The sequence below is a fragment of the Spea bombifrons genome, chromosome 10 (assembly GCF_027358695.1).
Source record: "Spea bombifrons isolate aSpeBom1 chromosome 10, aSpeBom1.2.pri, whole genome shotgun sequence".
NCBI lineage: Eukaryota > Metazoa > Chordata > Amphibia > Anura > Pelobatidae > Spea > Spea bombifrons.
In genome coordinates this window covers 6,721,099-6,741,428 of record NC_071096.1, presented here as the reverse complement: position 1 = coordinate 6,741,428, position 20,330 = coordinate 6,721,099, and the positions used below count along the sequence as shown (strand labels likewise).

Below are 20,330 nucleotides of genomic sequence, written 5' to 3'. Positions count from 1 at the left end.
GTCTAAACACTTTCAGTTAAATTGCACCTTATAACAGCTAAATTGTTAATTAACGGGGAAATGATGAGATCCCGTCATGTGTCTCGGGGATGTAATTAAATGTTACTTTTTAATGGGATAAACGTCTGCTTTGGGCATAAATCGTCTTGTACTTTCAGGTACAGTTTCCAGAGGTTAAAGATTCCCCCCCAGGCGAAAATTCATTGTGACCCATTATGTGCCCCACCCCGGGGTAACACCTATGCAGAACGCATACTCGCCATACCTGGGAATGCCCCAGGGCTGATTCTCCACTCCTCGCCTTTCCTGATGGATATGAAAGTTGGTGGAGTTGGGTCAGGGAGACAGGGGATGGGTGGAGGGCTTGCCTACAATAGGGGGGAAAGAGGCAGAAGTAGGGCATGGAGTGGGGGTAGCCCTACTCTACTTCTCATACCTGCAGAGGAAAAGCTGTCCTGGAGCCCTGGAATCAGCTGAGTAATAAGATTCAATTAATTATGGCGGAAACACCATAGAATTTACTATAAATAACGCATTTCATTAATACTGTGAAAATATACATTATATACAGCAATTTCTACTCTTCGCCGTTACCGATCCATTTCATTTTCTTCTCTCAGAGTCCTCTCTGCCCCATTCTCCATCCCCTGCCCTCCATCCCCTGCCCTCCATCCCCTGCAATCCATCCCCTGCCCTCCATCCCCTGCCCTCCATCCCCTGCCCTCTATACCTTTACCATTTCAGCTGCCTCTCCCTGACATCCATATCGCTTCAATTACCCCCTGCAATACCCACCGTCCCTTCACATTCCTCTCAGATGCCCCGCGCTTTTATCAATCAAAGGGCAGATATGTGCATTTTATTACAGGACCAGGCTGTGTTTCCCGTTAACACGTTCCTTAAACCCAACTCCTTCCGTTCTTTTAAGATAAGAAAATAAAATAAAGTTATTTCTGGAAAGCGGCGATCCCATCAGTTACTGTATCGCACCCTTTTTGTAATACATCCTACGTGAATACTTCATACGCAAACAATCATTTCTTAAAACATGATAGATTATCCGGGGCGGACGTCCAAGTGGAGTAACCCATGGGAATGCAAACACTGAGCCGCCGAGTAGCTGCCGCGTGAACTGCGCTTAGTAGTGAGCGGCTCAACGCTTAGTGATTTACATTGATTGTACTTGGTGTAGGAGCTTAGATGTAACGTATAGATGTTTTATATTACAGTAGATTAGTGGAAGAGCCCCCCACAGATGTGGCTGTGGATAAAATTAGAGAACTTAAACACTTAGACATTGGCGGGATAGACATACGGCTCCCGAATCTAAGACAAGACCAGAGACTGATTAAGGTTTGAGTCTTTACAGCAAGAAACTTGGGCAGATCAGACGGGCCGAGGGCTCTTATCTGCCGTCACATCCTCTGTTTCTATGGTTAGCTGAGGACAGATGAACAAGTGGCAGCAGGGTAACGGGGGGGGGATGCTGTGCTTATCAGCACCACACTCCTTCTCTCCTGTCCCTGCCGGCGGATCACACGCTGCGTCTCTTAATAAAGATGCGATCTGCGCTGATTCACTGGAATTGTGACTCTCACTTTGATCCTGGAAACGGGAAACGTAACCCGCGTGAAGCATTAAAATCCTTGCTCCCTGCTATATATATATTTTTAAGGCTTGGTGGGGATGATAGAGATTGTGCCAGTCCAAGTAGCGTGTATTAGGTTCAGTAAAGCTTTATGCCTACCCCATGCATGTTTAAACTCCCTTACTGTATTAGCCTCTGCCACTTCTGCTGGGAGGCTGTTCCATTTATCTACTACGCTCTCAGTAAAATAAGACTTGATTACAAGAGAAAAAGTAGACTTTGACGTCAAATCAGACCCAGACATCTAGTCTGCTGTTTTTCCTGATCTTGCCCCAGTTAAAAAGAAGATCGGACCACTTTTCAAAAAGCAGAGCTTCAGATGATCGCACAAGCAGGAGCGCCGCTGCTTTTATTATTTATTTTTGTTGCTGACAAATCCTTCCTTGCGTTAGAAATGGGATTCTCCTGCTCTGCGCTGCCTTGTTACCCTCACGGTAACTCCACGAGGGGGCAGCATCGGCTTTCCTAGTGAAACAGACACAAGCGATTCACGGATGGGAGATCCTCGCATCACTTGCAGGTATTTTAGGCGTTTGTATTTTTAGCTCCCATAACACAGCACATCTTCCAGCATTTCCGAAAACAAACCCTCCGCCTGAATAGATGCTCCATCATCACACCGAACTTGTGACCCGGCTTTTAATTCAGGCAGCGTCACAAAGGGAATGCATCGGATAAAAAGCCTACAGCATGAAAGGGTCGAGCAATGTCACAGGTTATTACACATGGTGGAGCGTGAATAGCACAAGCGGCAGGTACTGCGGGCTCGGGAGCCGCCATAATGGCCAAAGAAGCCAAGCACGTGTTCACAGCCTTCCGGCGAACGGAGGAAGAGGTTTCCAAGACAATCTGCGGCCCCCGACTGGCACACCTTTAAAAGAGAATTTACCGTGAAACGTATAGTTTGTTAAGAATTTCCACCCCATTTCCCACGTCACAGCAGCTCCGCACTATTCTGACCATTGATTGCTTTATACAGCTTTCTAGGGTCCAACCTGGTGGTCCTCTACCCCGTGTCTCTTTGGATGAGAGTTAAAGGTCCCGTTAGGCTGGACAGTAACAGAGAGCTGTAGTGTGTCAAGCAAATCCATTTTAGCCGGTCTGCCATTTAAACAATTCTTTTAAGGTTCTACGGCAATAACCTATCAGCGCCTGCTTTTGTGTTACATGATGATTAAGTATTCCGGTGTATGAGGTGGAGCTCAGCGGGGCTGCAGACCCGATTTAATTCCCCCGGTGTCTGGGACTAAGACCTTCCTCTGATAAACCGGACTGTGTTATATGTCACTGGCTGATATTCCTGGCCTTGCGATCGGCCAGGAGGCTCCCCGCGTGTTATCCGTTTACCTGTTATCAGCTATTCATAGAAGGGAAAATATTGTCTTTTGAGATCAGTCTGATCTTGCCGGAGATTCTGCCGCTGCTGCCGAGACTCCGGTCCGAACACACTCAGACCCTGCTGGGGAAACACATGTTGTAAATATTTTATCACCGGGTACCTTGTGTTACCGCGCAGGGTTGAGAGGGAGCTCTGACAAGCATCGTGTATCTTCGCTGGCTTTAATAATGCCCCCACCCCGACAGCTCAGAATTGGGATTAACCCCTTAAATTTAACAACCAGATTCTGATTAAGATTTGCGGTGTGTGTTTCAGCAAAAGGCACGTTGTAGACGATTCTGAAATCGTTCTCCTTACTAATCGTCTTCGGTCGGTTACTTGCTTAGCTCTCATTGATGATTTCCCTCTCTGAAACCCAACACCAGGGAACTCGAGATCTCGTACAAAGTGCTGCTCCATCATTCAGTGTTCTGCTCGTAAACTCGTCAAAATATTCAAATGCTGTTGTATATCAAGTACAGTTCTAGGGCAAGACAATAAAAGTCAAGCTCTCAGACAGCAAGTTGCTATAGCGATTGCATGAATGTATCCGCTTTTATACGTAACCTGCATTATTTATTACTGGATTCTACGATCGACTAGATACAGTATTCTAATGTTAGTTGTATCATAATTTTCCTATTATACGTTAACAAACATTTAGTGAATTATGCTTACAAACTACTCCGCGTCACAGAGACATGAAGGCGTGAAATGATTGGAGTTTAAAATCTTGTGTTTTTGGAAAAATTGCGCTCCCTTTAATTTTTATTTGGTACCCAGTATTGCATTTCAGATTTTGGGGAGGAAAGATCTCAAACAGTGCAGGAAGGGTATTGTCCACGCGCAAACATTACCTCCGAGGTATCAGATGTGCTGCAGATCCTCACCACCGCTTACTATAGCTTAAAATAAAGAATGATCGTATTAAGTGTAAGTAACCCTCATTTAAAAAACCTCTATGGTCACTTCTCCACATTTAAAAACTTCCAGAAATAGTCTTTATAAAGATGACCCCGGGCATTATAAACAACCTTTGTGGGGGAAAATTCTAAAGGTGCATCAGTCACCATGGAAACAAGCGGGATGCTCCTGTCGATTGTGCCACATTTAGCACAGTATGGCTGTTTTTAAAATACGGCTCACCTTGAACCGTTATAGACATAGTGGCGATACTCGATTGAAGTGGGAAGTGTAGGAATACTCAGCATATTGGACAGAATTCCATCCTCGTCGGCTGTTATTAGCACCGGTTCTCTATGTACAAAGTTTCCAATTGTGGTGTTCCCTTCAAGTGTTACTGGCAGACATGTAAAGCAAACATGGGGGGCAAGAACGCCAATGGCGGTGTGAACTCTGGAGGATGCCGTCTCCCTAATCAAAAGATTTGAAATACCGAAGTACCAAAGTTATCAATAATCATTTCTATCTGTAGCAATCAATAGGGTGATGAGTATGGAATAAAGTTTTAAAGGTACTGGTGGGACTGCTGAAAATGGGCAGATGGGTAGGGATGGCCACAGTACAGGATAGAAATTACCACAGTACAGGATAGAAATTACCACAGTACAGGATAGAAATTACCACAGTAGAGGGTAGGAATGGCCACACTACAGGGTACAAATAAGCAGGGCTAATGTTATGTATATATATATATATATATATATATATATATATATATATATATATAAATATAGAAACCTAACAGGCTCCTTAGGAAATATAATAGAGGAAGGAAATAATTTAATTTCGTAGAACACAAGCAACACAAACAATAAATACATTTGCCTTCTCTGTATAGCACATTATTTTCCAAACAAAAGTTTGTAGAATATATAAAAATGAAATTCTCAGCTTTTCCTTTCTCTGGTACAATTCTTCTCTGTCCTTTCTCTGTAATTCTCACATTCACATCACTCGCCTCCATACTCGTGATTGAACATGAATTTTTGTTTGCATTTTGTTGCTTTTTAACTCACACTCCTACTCACACTCTCTCAATCTACCTTCTCTGCCGACCTCTTTGTGTCCCCATCTCGTTTTCCGCAGCTCTGCTTCTTCTCTTGCCTCTTCTTGTTCTTCTTTCTTCTGTCTTCCTCTGATTCTCCCCAGTATGAGCTTTGTTAACCAGGCCTCCCAAAGCTCTTCTGCAAAAGGGTGGAGCCTCAGCTCATACACTCTCTCTGCCGATTGGAGGAACGGGTCAGGGGCTGTCCCGTGAGGTGCGCCATGGCTCCGCCCTTTTGCAGAAGTACTCCAGGAAGCCAGAATATTGCAGACAGATCCGCAGAGAAACAGAAACCTCTCTGCTCCGATTTCTTTTTCAGAAGTGCTCCTGGAGGCCTGGTTAACAGGGCTGACACCAGAGCTGACGATGAAAGAAGACACAAGAGAAGAAGCGGAGCTGCAGAAAAGGAAACATGGACATCGAAGTGGTTTCCGGAGAAGTTATGGAGACATTGAGAGTGAGTGAATGAGAGTGTGTGAGAGAATGAGTGAGGGTAAGCGATAATTAATTTATTTTCCCGAATGGAAAAAGCCCTTTGTCCGAAATGAAAGAGCAGAAAAAAAAAATTGTTGTCTCAAAACAAATGGACCAAAAATGAAATGAAAAATTCAGCCAAAAACGTTTTTTGGTCCAGGTGCAAAAGTCTTTTTAGAAACATCAATCCTAATACTACTGCATTTACAAATCCTGTACAATAAATAGTTACTTAATCGTGAACATTTCTGTCTTATTTGTCATTTTTCAGGGAATGGCTAATTGTCGCTGGTGGTTTTAAAACTTTTTGTGCTGTTGTTAGGGTTACAAACCTCTAGACAAAAGAAATGACATGTTTGTTAACGTGTAACATACTAGGGATGACAAGTAATATATAGGAGACTAAAGGGAACCGCACCTTTAAACCAATACCGTATTGATGAGTATGGGGACGTATGGGGTTGTACCATGACCCTCTTCTGTCGCTGCACTTCATTGGCCTGCGTCACACAATGCACACTTTGGCGCACCTTGACCATCTTTTATCCTGCTAAGGTCCATGAGATGCCAAATTAATCACAGACAATTTGTTGCATTATTTTAATTCTCTTTATTCAAAACTCTTGTGGGTACAATCTATAAAACCTCTTGTTTTTATTTAACTAATGATGTCATCAGAAGTTTTATTTACAGAAAATTAAGCCAATGTACAATTCACTAATCTACAATATTAAGGTCGGATGCTCAGACCTTAAAATTATTAACAAAACAGGATGATGTGAGGAATAGTTATTATTTTTATTTCATATTCTGACGTGTTTTTTCTTTTTTCTGAAAGAAAACAAATAAAGATTAATTGGGTGTTATTATTAACATGGCTATATTATATATTATTATTTAAAAATGAAGATATATATTACATATAGTCCTTATTAAGAATTTTCTTTAAAGTACTAAATATGAAATTATCTCGAAAAGCATCGAAAAAGTGAAATAAAAATACAATAATTTTTAAATATATGAAAGAAAAAAAACAAACTGAATAACTTATACACATATATTACATACTTCAAATTATATGAATAATATGAAAAAACAATTCTAAGTACAGTTTAAAATTTGAAACTACGGTAATTAAGCTACAGGACTGAGGAGCAACTAATTAAGACGACTCGTCCCGATTTATTTAAAACAATTTTTTAAAGTGCTGTGATTTATTTTGAAAGTTTCTCTAATTTTCCAGGGATACTATTATTTGCTATTTCTATTTGTTCAGCCAATTTATATTTAATATTTATTTTTCTGGCTAGCCATTCTTCAGGTTTTACTTTTTTTTTTTTGGTTAAATATTATGTCTTTTCCCCCTTTTTCTCCCAACACCCAAATCTTTTTTCATAATCCCTCCTTTCTTTGTGTCTAATTTGCTTTCATCCCATCTTTTTCCCCTCCCTCTCTTCACCCTTCCAGTCTCCTTGCCTCCCCTCTCTCCACTTCTCTTTACTTTACTTTTCCTCACTTTACATCCGGGTTTTTTCCCTAGGCAATGGGAGCCGCATCACACCCCGTTCCTTAGGCAAAGTGAAATAAATTCGCTGCACCGACACATAAAATAGTCCCTTCTTTCTCTTGTCTTTTAAGCGCCGCTGCGGTAACCGATAACCTCCGTTTCGTCATAACTCGGGGGTTTTTGGCTACGGGGAGTTGTTCGGTCTGCTTTTCGGACAGCTTGACCCTCCCCCTCCGCTTTCCATCGCACCCCCCCTCTCCCTCCGCTCTCCGGCCGCTCGAGCCCTCTTGCATCCTACGTCACAGGAGCTCGCGCACGATACTCCTCCCTGATTAGAGGATAGGACCCCTCGCGGATGCGCTTGGTAGAGAGGAGGGAGTTAGGCGGAAGGATCCGGCTCTACGTGCGTTACGGCTCGGGAGGGAGAGAGTTCTTCTTTTGCCATCACTTTCTCTTTATTTATTTATTTGACCCCTTTTACCCTAACGGGGGCAGATAATTCTCCGTGTCGCTTTTTTGGTGTTCGTTTACCCCATTCCCGGCTTATTGCCTAAATTTTCACCTGATTTAGCCCTTCTTTTCCTGGAAGGGGAGAGGGCTTGTAGTGAAGGAAGGGGGGTACTCCCCCGTGTTATTTACCCCCAGCCTGTGGGGCTGGGGGGAGGCTGTGAGGGAAGATGTGGCGGTGACAGCCTCTCACCCCTACCCCAACTGAAGAAAAGGAAGAACAGAGAGAAGAGAAGGAAGAGAAAGGGGCAGCGTGGCCCCTAGGAGCCCCCAGTGCAGCAGGTGTGAGGCGGGTAGGCCTGGGTACTGCTGGGGTGGAAGGTTGGTGGGAGGGCGGAGTGGGCCGGGTTTGGGGTGGAGGGGATGAGCTGGAAGTTGTGAGAGTGAAGTGAGGAGGATGAAGGCCTGGGAGCCGGCGAGTGTGCTGTCGGAGTGGGGGTAGTTCAACTGTATGTGTGGGGCAAAAACTGAGGGCCCTGGTACCAACGGTATGTGCTGGGAGCAAAAACTCGGGGTACTGGGAGCAACTGTGTGTGGGAGGGGTAACTAGGGGTACTGGGAACAACTGTGAGTGTGATACTGCGATACGGTCTGTGTGTCGCTCTCAGACAAAGTGTCCCTCTCTGAAACACAAAAGATGTGTGCGTGTGTCACTTTGACTCAGCCAGGGACACTTTGTTTCCGTGTGAGAGGATGACACACACTTTGTCTCTCCTGGGGCACCGCACACGTCTGTTTAGGTATTTAAAAAGTGACTCTGGTGCAAAATATGAAATCTGCTCTTATCACCATAGCAACCAGTGGGATATCTCTGGTCGTGGGACTATTTCAGAGGTTGCTAAGGTCACTTTTTAAACTTCTCCAGAAGCACTTTTTTTTATACTTAACCCCCTATTATATAAACAACAAATAATAATACTTATATTTAAGTATTTACTAGATACAGATGGAGTTATATATGTAAAAAAGTTTTGAAAATTGCCTTATCTGTCAACCAGTGGGACGTCTGGTGATTGGACAGTTTAAGCGGTTGCTATGGGGATAAGGCCACTTTTTAAACATCACTAGGATCACTTTTTGGACCATTTTAGAGGTAGCTATGGCGATAAGGCCACTATTTAAACCTTTCCATAATCTGTTTTATTTTTTGTTACATACATTGCCCATAGTTATGACACTTTGGGACAGAGCAGTTACTCTACACAAGAGTTATATATATATTAAGTTTGAGAAATTGTCTTATCTCCGTAGCAACCAGTGAGATGCCTGGTGATTGGGCAGTTTAAATGATTACTATAGCGATAAGGCCATTTTAAACGTCACAAGACGATATGTATAAAAATAAAAACCTGTTTTGGGGCAGTTTAAAAAATGGTCTCATTACCATAGCAACCATAAGACGGGTTCAGTCACCAGAGCATCCTACTGATTGGACCACTTTTCAGACTGCACCAGATTTCCAACCAAAGAATGATTTACATGGTTGCCGAAAGAATGTGTGGGATACCAAAACAAGGTGTGTATGGAGTAAAAATGTATGACAGCTGGCGCTGTGTATTAAAACTTTCTGGTGCAGAGGTTGGAAATCAGTCATACCATCTTAGCCGTGGTTGCTATGGTGATAAGGCTAGTTTTTGTACTCACTTGAATCCTATTTTGTACATAACCATTGCTTCGTGATATAAGTAGGAACATCCTGGGAGCTGAGCTACATAAGTTACATTACAGAAGGTGGGCATAACGTGCAATAAAGCATGTATGGCAGCAGCTTCTTGGGCGTGTGAACTGGTGATAATATAGTTACAACTATTACTGATTAAAGTGCGCTGATGCTGCACGGAACGTTATTTAGTTTTCTAGTTATTCAGTTGGATATTTTAAAATCCAGAATTTACGACAGAGTTTTTTCTGGGGATATGGGAATCGGGCCGTACAGGGATTTAAATAGTGATTACCAGTTTTATAACAACAAACATGTCATTTCTGACTGAATGAGTGCACTCAATCTATATATTATATATATATGTAATGTAAATTTAATGTTTTTTGCACTAATCTTGATTGGGGTTGGTTGTAAATGTTTTCTCACCTAATGTGCCGGTATTTTTTTTTTCTGGCTACCAGACAACAAATTCTGATGGTTATGTGTACGTATTTCACCTTAAACACCAAGTGGTTGCGTTATCTGCAATTTCATAGCCTTAATCACTGAACTTTTTTTTAGAGGCTTCACCTCGATATATTCACCAGCTCAGCGCCCTAATGCCTGCTGCTTATAACTCAAGATAGTTTCTGCACGTGTTTAAGCGTTTGTTTGGCCACTTCTGCATCTCAGGTTTTTACTTTTATATATGAGAGACGTACTCTGACGAAGGGGAACTTTCCAGATTATCAGAAATGCTTTTATCATTGCAGGCCCAAACTGGGCAAATGCCTTGTTGTCTGATAGCACTTTTGACCCCCAGGCGAATGCGTTTGGATGCCAGCGTAGGTCGTGCAGCGCGCAGGCACACACTGGAACAGGAGTTGTGTGTGGCGGCAGGCGGTCATACACCTTTGCTTTGGCTGCTGCTGGCCTTAAGGTGCCAGAGTAGATTTCAATCCCAGACCCGTACTGTATGGATATACTGCACATTAATACCAAGTATTTCTATGAACAACCTGATTGTTTTTCTGTTTTCTGTTTATGAAAGTTGTAAACAATCTCTAGCGTTACAGGTACACATGGCATAAAAAAATAAACAATCTGGGAAGTGCGTTCCTTCCTATGGAGGCTGAGCAGATTCCAGTGCAGTCTGGAACGAGGTTTCATGGGAGAGGAAAGACGGTTTGCATTGAATTAGTAATGTGTATGTCTTGCGCAGGTAGAGTTTTGGAAATTGTAAATCTTTTCAGCACTGGATTTATTGTTTTTATGTTTGTGTGACGTTTTTCAACATAGAATCCTTTCTTTTAGCCACTTGATTTGGTTGGTGATGAACAACCCTCTCGCAAAGAAATGTGTCCGCTCCTATAGTGCTGTATAACGGCAATAATAATGCAATCAGAGCTTATACTTTATGAGCAGAGTGACAAACGGTAACTTGTTTAAGGTCTAGTACAGAGAGAATGGTGTCTGCCACCTGTGCTATTTCTTAATGTGGTGATAGATAGATCTAGGATGTAACAGATTTGTATTTGCTGTAGAATAGACATAATTGTGCGGTTTGTTACAATGTTACAGATTTGGTATGTTTGTCAGCTTTAATGTTTAGTCTTTGCAGTAAGATTGTTAAAGGTGGAATAGAGTGAGTGTAAAGCATCGATAAACCAGCATTCCCTCCCTACCTGTCTGTCCCCGTTATTTGGTGTTTTTTCCACAGCCCTTGATTTCCTTCCCACTGCATGTTTTTCTCAGTGATCACAGCTGCCGTTCTCTCACTAAGGAATGTGCTTGATGCTCTCCCCACCCCCTAACACTTTGTAGGGGTTTGCTGCGAAGAATAACAGGCTCATCCTCTCCGTGGCTTTGTTTAGGGCCGACCCGGCAGCCTCCAATCTCTGTAAAGAAAACTTACGCTGGGGTCTGTTGGAAAGCTTAGCTAAAAGTGGCTTTTCACTGGTGGCGAATCTCTTTGGCTAAAGCTAAAAATGTGTAAAAATGACAAAAAAAAATAAACACCTCTTAAAAAGTGATTTACATTATTTTAAAGAAATTACAATTAATAATTGTTAGCATTTGTACATCTATAGGGTGCGGAAATGAGTCATTTTATTGTTTTTGTGAAATGTCCATTGTTTGTGTGTATTGTGTGTGTGATTTCTCTCCGAAGCGGCATCTGGTTGTGGTTGTGCAAGTAATTTAAAGGCCTGCACCACAACTCAGTGGAATCCAATCTGCCGGCTAATAGGTGGAGTTGTAGTCGTCACAAACATAGCTGCGTCCGTGTTATCTTTTGTCTTGTCCACACTTGATGTTTCTAGAAAGATGGTGTTTTCTGCCAGGTTGCTGTTCGGGACAATCTGTTACGTTAGCAGATTTCTTCAGATGAGGCTGAATGCTTTGCTGTTCCCCAAACGCGCTGAAAGTCGCTAAAGGCCTTGCATAACAGCACATAAAATGTGTTATTTGCACACAAAAAACCCCACGGCTTGATTAATCCTCAGATAACTTGCAAGTTGCTTTTTGTTGCCCGTGTGGATCATGTGAATTAAAACGTGTTTCAGTCCTCTGAAAGTTTCGGGGGAAAATCCTCTGGATTTGAGCCGGTAAAGCAGGCCGCAGATCCTGCGGTATTAATAAACGTAAAAGCTTGTGTGCGTTTTCACTGTATTATTCGTAACTGTACAGTGCTGCTGTTTAAAAATGGAGAATCGTTTTATAGCCCGTTCGGTTTTACAAATCTCTGCCAAAAAAGACCTCGGCGGACACACCTAGAGGGACTGCGTGCTTTGTGTTCAGATCGTGAGCTTTCTGCCTGGCTGCATATTTATTTTGTTGGTCGGTGGTACAGACCACTGCTAGCTTGTCTGGCACCCAGGGTGTTAAATGAATTAAGTGAGCGTTGATGCTGCTTCTCTTCTGAAGTGTAAGTGACTTTATGCTTACTGCCAGTTTGACGTGACCTTGAGCAAATCTCCATCTCCGTTTGCCTCTTGGCTTTAACAGCAGCTTGAAAACTTCTCTGAGTGATTCCCGTACATGAGCTTTGTGTTTAAGGTGCCGTCATTGTAACACAGTAAGTAAGATATGTAACATAGTATATGTATGTGTATGTGTGTACATAGAGACTCACATAAACACGCAGAAACTGAGAATGTTGGGAAAGCTGCCATGGGAAGGTTATAATTTATGAGGAGAAAGTCACCGCTCAACATATAGCAGCTCAACACCCTGGCGCTTTGTGAATAGATGAGTTGCTGTAAGGGTTGGCGTAGTCACGTTAATGCTCCTGTCCACGTACCACCATGATCTGAATCCTTTCAAGCTGCTCGGCCGTGTTGGCCGACAACTCTGTTGAGTGTAATAGAAGTTACTTCATTTAGCTGAGGACTTGATTTTGATGTTGGAGCCCCTTTTTCAGTTTGACTGCCAACTTTGGGGCGGTTCAAGTCCCCTCTGTGTGAATAGACTCCTTGATTTGCTTTCACCAAATGACTCGAAAATTTGGTTAATCCAGCGGCCATGTTCGCTTAATAGTAAAAATAGATGAGCTGCTCGTTTGAGTTTGCAGCGCTGGCAGCCAATAATGCGGTGAATTGACCCCAGAGGGAGACAGAAAATGGGCAATGTAGTTGGACCCCTGATGGAGAGCATTATGGGCAATGTAGTTGGACCCCTGATGGAGAGCATTATGGGCATTGTAGTAGGACCCCTGATGGAGGGCATTATGGGCATTGTAGTAGGACCCTGATGGAGGGCATTATGGGCATTGTAGTAGGACCCCTGATGGAGGACATTATGGGCATTGTAGTAGGACCCCTGATGGAGAGCATTATGGGCATTGTAGTAGGACCCCTGATGGAGGGCATTATGGGCATTGTAGTAGGACCCTGATGGAGGGCATTATGGGCATTGTAGTAGGACCCTGATGGAAGGCATTACGCTGGCTGCTGCTCCTTGCATCACTCGTTTATTTGGTTTTGCACTCCCGGTTTCCGTTATGTTGTTCTATTGAGAAGCGAGTTAGTTTGGTAGAAATGAAGGCTGTCTGAACGGATTTTCTGCGGCTGCAGCAGAATAACATAAACCACGAGTAACCACTTGCTTGTAAAGATTGCACGGGGCTGCGAGTCGCGTCTGAATCGGATAGGCTGCATCTCTACCAAGCTTTCTCTCTCTCAAGCACTTCTCTGCGCGGACGAACTTGATGCCTGAGCTCAAAGTGTGCAGAGAAACGTCAGGACTTTGGCAGCCGGTATAAACATTGTGTTCTGCCCGGCTTTTGGAAATGGTTGTAAATGGTAGGATTTTGGATTTGACTTTAAAGTATTTGTTTACGTCTGAGAGAAATGAACGAAGGATGAAAGGGAAAGACAGGCCTGGCTTGGCGTATCTGTAGAATTTTCTTTTCTCGGCGCTCTGTGGCCTCCAGAAACATCAATGAAACGCAGCGAATGCAAAAGGTGTCATTTCTCCGGCAGTTTGCGGAGTTGTCGGCGTAGCTCCCAACAAAGCTGCTTGTATCAGGGTGTTGGTTTGCGGCTGAACAGAGGCTCTAAATGCTGTTTGGCTGCTTTTTCTGTTGTTCTCCAATAAATGTATTTTAAATTGTGAGCTGCGAGGAAAATGTAAGAAGTGTTTGAAAATTGGATCGCGCTAGTAATTATTTTCCACGCTAATAAAAATAGTGTGTAGATGAAAGCACTGACATTGTGAAATGTTCCTCCTGACCAGGATTTAGAAACACTGTTTAAATTTAAAGTCCAAATGGTTTATTTTAAAAACCCGTTAACTGTGTCCTTGAATACCTATTTCCAAATGTCTGTCATTTAGCAATAGTGATAAAACGCATATTATTTGTGAGCTTTTTCTTTTTTTTTTTTATTGAGCTCGTTTCTATGACCAGTTGTTGAGTCATTTTGACTTAGTAATTGCAGTTTTACATTTGCCTTTTAAGGCATGAAGGTCAATTTTATTCGGTATAAATGTACAAGATGATCAAACCTTGAAATAAATTATTAGACATTGGCTTGTGTTCTGCGAATTTTGCATAAAACCAACATATTTGGATTTTTCTTATCTCTTTCTGAAGTCTAGTTTCTGGCCTTCTAGAACCATAACTCTCAGAATATTATACGGGTGAACAAAATTCATTAATGAGTGCTGTTAATTAACTAAGCTAAACAGGTTTATTTCTCAAATGTGGAAATCAATTCACAGAATTTGCTGTCAAACGAGGATCGCCGTGTCATTCTGTGTATTTGTAAGCGTGTCAGACCCCTTAAATATAGGTATTATGTTAAGTGCTGGGTAAATTGTTCCCGCTGTATAAATAAAATAATAATAAATAAGGGGCAGTTTCACGTATATAGGGTAATCAGGTATTGCTACATGTGTTATATAAGTCTTACTGAACAAAATTCTATTTTGCCTGGCACTGGTTAATAAGAATTGTAGTTCACCAACAATGGGAAATCTGTGTGGATCCTCCTATTGAGAAGGGATTTGCTGGTTGCTAATGAGTACTGCAATACGATTGCGCTATTAGTTTATTTATTGCGCTATTATTTATTAAAAATAGACTTTCTCTTTATGCGTTTATTTTTTATTAATATTCATTCTAACTAACTGTTTGTTATTTGGTGAAATGTAGATCTTTAAGAAGGAAAACTTCTTTGAAGTTGCGTGGAAAAGCTGCAAGATTTGGGATTGGAAGAGTTAAGGAACCAGAAAAGGAGGATGGATCTACAGACTCTACAGGAGGCCCTAAAAGTGGAAATTCAAGTTCACCAGGTGAGAACTTCTTCATTAAATTAAGCAGACAAATCACAAATACACACAAATTAAAACAATATATAATAGCTATACGTTAACAAACAAAACATTGCTATTAGCACCGGGAGAAATTTGCTTAAAAACCAGATGCGACCACAAAGATACTGACTTGTCATTTTTACAGCGGTACTTGTATTTTTTATGTTTTATAGAATCTTGGGACTTATTTATAAGGAGCTTAGTGCTCAAGAGCTGGTGCGTAGTTTGAAAGTGGTCTTTTTGCCTTGCTGGTTAAAACATTCTGTTTGCTATGGAGATTAGACCGCTTTTAAAACTTTGCACCAGGATATCTGCCTCCTAACGTGTTGTATTGCTTTCTGACTTAACCCAGGGAGACGGTGTAAATGGTTTCATCGAATACGTCTGATTTGTTAATCGATGTTTCGTATAGAAATCTTTGTCTGAACCACAAAGTGCAAAAGTTAATACGAGGCGCATGCATTTATCTAAAATGCAACATGTTGCCTAAAAGAACGTGCTTTGCTTCAATTCTTTTACACTTGGGTGAAATTAAATCTAATCTCAAAAATCAGCAAATCATGATAGACGCATGAACCTTCTTAAGATGCAATAAAAATATTTTGAAATCTAGGTTAATCTGAGCTTAGTAACGGTCAGAGAAACTGCACATTGCATTTAGACATTTGTTCAGCACTAGTCATTTTTCTGTTTTGGGGACGTGTATATTTGCAACACGCTGAATGCAGCTTCCTGGTGGGCTTCGCTTGCATTCCCTCTCTCAAACCGTATGACGCAGTGCACCTTGGGAAAACAACTGAGCACCAGCAGGCGTTGTGTATATCTTGTATGTGTTTTGCATGTAGGCAGCAAATGTATGGCACCTAGAAATTAATGGCTGCATGAAGTCACTAAACCAACTAACATGTGATATCATGCTAATTTGTCCTTGGGAAGGACAAATTACAAACAGAAATAATGGTATAATCACAGATTCATGCACATACTGGTAGTGTGAGACCCACCAAGAAATACTTTACTCAGTGATTTACCCTTAAACAGATATAAAAGCCAATTCATAGATATAACTAGCTGCACATCTGATCGCAATACTGCTTTATTTTAATGAAACCGTTTTTAAAAATGAAACCCTGACAATTTCAGGCCTGGGACTGGGGAGTTTATTGGCTGTATGGTTTTTACACAATTTAGGAACTTTTGTGTGTAATATGCATAATATTAAAGTGTACGTTATCTCATTGGTTATGTCATATACACGCAATAGAGAGCACAGTTGGAGGATGCAGCCAAGGGCCTATAACTAAATTCCCCAGCTTTGGATAATTTGATTTCTCGCGTATAATGTTCCTTTAACATAGTTTGTGCTGTGAATTATCTATAATAACATTGCGTGTGTTTTTCACTGTGCAATCATGTACTATTAACTAGTTTTCATGTGTTGCAGTATAGACTTAAATTAAAAAAAAGCCTTTAATTTTTTTTCCCCCTTCTATCTCTATAGAAACTTGTCGCTCAAATGAAGCAAGACCCACAGGTAACAAGTGACTTATTTTATTACTGTGTTTGTTTTGACATGTACTAAACCAATTTTAAGTTGGTTAACATGAAGCGTAAAGCCCTTTTTAAACATGATCCATAGTGTGAAAAGAATAAAACACAGCATTGCACTGTTATACCTTTTGATGAGTATATCGTGTAAGCTAGTACATTACGTGGTATTTGCACTTTTCCTTAAATACGTTCTACTCTTATTCCCAAATTAAACACTTTAGAATTGGTGTTGAAATAAAAATTTAATGTGATGCTCTTTATATCGCTACCACTATTACAAACCCTTCGTTACCCCCCCTCCCGAATAACCAGCTGATCAATTTACTGCTGAAGGATTATGGGAGTTATAGTCCAACAAAAATTCTGTACTGGTGAAAGTTGTCAATAAAAAAAAAAATAACCTTTTTGTTTCTTTTCTACAAGCTGAGGTTATTTTTATGTAGACAGATATTTGCCGTAAACCGCATGTGCTTGTCAAAGTGCACACTGCTGTCTCACCTGTCATTGAAAATCACTGACAACGTGGAAACATCTGCTGTTCCATCTGAAATGAGATGGACAGAGATGGAAAAAAAGTGTGTAAACTGAAAATTGAATGATACTATGTAAAAAAATAAAAATAAAAAAATGAAGGCATCTTTTGTAAGCAAAGCAAATGTTACAGTGTGGTGTTTTAACTAACAGTATTTGTTATTTTTAGATGGATAAGACCTAAATACGTATCTTTTTTTTTTTGTCTCGTTAGAATGCAGACCTGAAGAAACAGCTACATGAACTGCAAGCCAAAATCACATCTTTAAGCGAAAAACAGGTAGGATAAGAAGAGCTTCCAGATTAGATCGTACGCGTGTCTGCTTCTGTGCCACAGACGTGTCTTCACAATAAGGATTCACAACATTTACAGAAACACATTTATTTCTGCATGTAGTAAACCACTGTGGTATTCTATAATCATCATAGAATATGGTAGTAATACGTTTACTGTTTACCATAAAGGAATAGAAAGTTATACTTTAATAATATTTGGGTCGCATTCATCACTTGCAGATAATGTTTGGCTTCTCCGGAGATGAAGCGTGCAGTTCAGTTTTATTCTGAAATGTATAAAAATATTTGTCGTTCGATACATGGATTAAGACACTGTAGTCGTGGTTCTTGCCTCGTTTATGCCTTCGTTTCTTTGGATGACATTTATGACACCTTTTTTTTTTTTTACGTGCATCTACAATTTTCCTGGAAGCGGAGTGACTTCATCACTTCTGGTTTTCCTGCTGTGTAATTAGCATTCATTCTGTATATAGAGATGGATCTCAACCAACACGCGATAAAAAACCCCAAAAACAGACAAACAGAACTTTGATATGTTGCTTGCGTGACTCGATTTTAGTCTTAGTAACATGATTCCGTATGGTGTGCTGAGACAGCAGTGCCTTTTATACCTCACATTTTATTCACTTGTCTGTAGTGTATACAGCGCTGGAAGGTGAAACTTGTCTGTTCACCGTAAATTAGTGAGAAAAAGAAATCACATTGTGCACGATATTAAGTAAACTTTTAATATTATTTCTAGTGATTTATTTTTTTTCTTGTATGCATTCAAATGAGTGAAAAATAATAGTTCTTTACTAATGTTTAGTTGCAGCAACCAGAGAAGTTTCCCTTTATACGCATAGTGATGCTGTAGTTTTTATAAAAGTAGGCTATGTCAAGTTGTATAGATTTCTCTGACAAGATTCTCCATTCCCAATCTGACACATTTACTTGGCTTTTTTTTCTCTCCACTTCACACCAATGAGCCACGATACATAAATAAGTATTCTGAATTCTTTTCAACTTATGTGCAAAAAAAAAAAGAAATTCCTCCAGGGCGTTAGAGAAGTCAAGGCCGATTTAACCCTACTGCTGCCACTAATATGATTTTAGACAGTGTTTTGCTTTATTTAAAATGTAACAGTCTTACTAGGGTGTACGATTACGTGCTGGATGAAGGTGTTGGGTGTAGTAGCTCCAGTAACAGGTGGGTTTTCTGGCGTCGTAGGTTGCGGCTGTGTGTTCTACGCTTCTTTTTATACATAATTGTATTATTAAATCTGTTATTAACTCATCAAGTAATAGTTTGATTCTGTTAAACTAACAGAACTGGCACTAGGAGCAAAGTCTGCTCCTTTTTCTTATGAAAATGACTTATTTTTTTACCTAATGAAAATCAAAGCACTTTGAAGAAACTTTTTTTTTTTCTTCTTATGTTTGGACCTTGGGGGCTTCTAAGTAGGCTGCAGCGATGTTACCCAACTGCCTAGTTTATTATAATGGTTTAGGAATGGAAAGTCTTATTTTATTCAAGAGCAGCACGGCAGGACGCCAGCTTACACTTACAAATACATAGAAAGAGACGTCAAATATTTATAACTTAAGTCATCAGGGCTGCTGCTGCATTCGCTGGTGTTTTTTTGTTGTTGCTGTTGTCCTTTTTTGATAATCTGCTAATTCTATTAACGTAAATAATCTGAGGGTTTTAAAATGAGCGGAACGCTGCTTTCCTTACTTTCCATTAATGACAAAAGTAACGCCGTAAGCTGTGGCCTTTTCTAGTGAGGAAACGGGGAGTTTAGTTTGGTTTTGCAGCGTCTTGTCATACTGGCTTTCGTTTTTGTGGGGCCACCCAACTTTAAAGACATTGTGCAGTCGCAGAGCATTATTTACACCCTATACATATGTATATATGGGGATGGATTTAACAGCTGCACTGGTGGTATGGCTATAGTATGAAGCAGGATCAATATGTCAGCCATGCAGTATAATGAGTCTCCTTCCCCGCTTGTGAACTGTACGCTCTGTAATTGAACGGAGGTCATGAACTGCCAGATGGGACCCGCAACAATCCGAAACCAGTTTACAACCGATCTTGAAGTTCGATCAGCTTGGTGGGTGCTTCTTCTCGCCAAAAAAGTAACCTCATGCAGCAATGTCCCCTTCACTGGAACTTCGTGGCGTTTGGAGATCCACGTTCTTTTGCTCTCGGAGTTGTTCAGCTTGTGCTTTTCACATTTGTTTTTTGAATTGATGTTTGTGTCTCTAAAGCTGCCAGCAGGGGGCTTTCTGCAGCGAGCCGCTTTCCGTGACGCGTTAACAAATAATTACGGTGATTTATTCCCTGTGTGTTTTATTTGAAAAAGTTAGATAAGCATGTGATATATAAAAACACATTTTCCTTTCGTCAGTGTGTACATTGTGGCGTTGGGGATTGCTACAGTAACAAAGAAGTGGAATTCTAGTCCAAAATATGTTACAATTAATGCTGAGGACGGTAATTTCTGTGTTGGACGGCATAAAGGTCCCATTCTGATTACCAGCTACTTTTTGAAGTGTTATTTTTATCACCAATAATGAAGGCGTCTGTTTTATTTATCATCTAACGAGAAGAGCCTCATGTCTGCTTCTAACATAGGTGAAGAGTCCATTTTGGGAAACCTTTCCATATTTATTTTGTTTCCATTCTCGCAGAGGAGAAAGTGCTTTAGAAAGCTTTCATCGGCAGTAGCGCAGCGACCCCCTGCTGCCGGCCAGAAATCCTGCTCTCTGCTCACTCATGTGTATCAAGTGACTGGAGCGCCAACTCAGCCGAGGGAAAACAGAACACAACATGCACACCTCGCCTATTCTTCACTTCCATCATGTTGCAAATCACTCCTACATATAACATGTCGGCTAGATTGGCAGTTTGGTAGTGCCAAGTATGCGGGCAGACCTGGCTAGAAAACTCTGCGAGACCACTGGCTACTTTCCACTCTCGCTTATCAC

At 41.1% G+C, this 20,330-nt stretch overlaps 1 protein-coding gene across 7 annotated transcripts in view; it reads left to right on the top strand.

The window, feature by feature from the left end:
* The first annotated feature begins 7,387 nt into the window (after window positions 1-7,387).
* The window catches only part of PHF21A (PHD finger protein 21A), a 31,443-nt gene continuing 18,500 nt past the window's right edge, over window positions 7,388-20,330 (top strand). For 6 of the 7 annotated variants that reach the window (XM_053448647.1, XM_053448650.1, XM_053448651.1 and 3 more), the window contains exons 1-4: window positions 7,388-7,811; window positions 14,818-14,957; window positions 16,480-16,512; window positions 17,275-17,340. In XM_053448647.1, the coding sequence (XP_053304622.1) occupies window positions 14,904-14,957; window positions 16,480-16,512; window positions 17,275-17,340 (153 nt within the window). In that variant the 5' untranslated portion in view covers window positions 7,388-7,811; window positions 14,818-14,903. The remainder of the gene's footprint in view (window positions 7,812-14,817; window positions 14,958-16,479; window positions 16,513-17,274; window positions 17,341-20,330) is intronic. The other variant, XM_053448646.1, reaches the window with a different exon arrangement.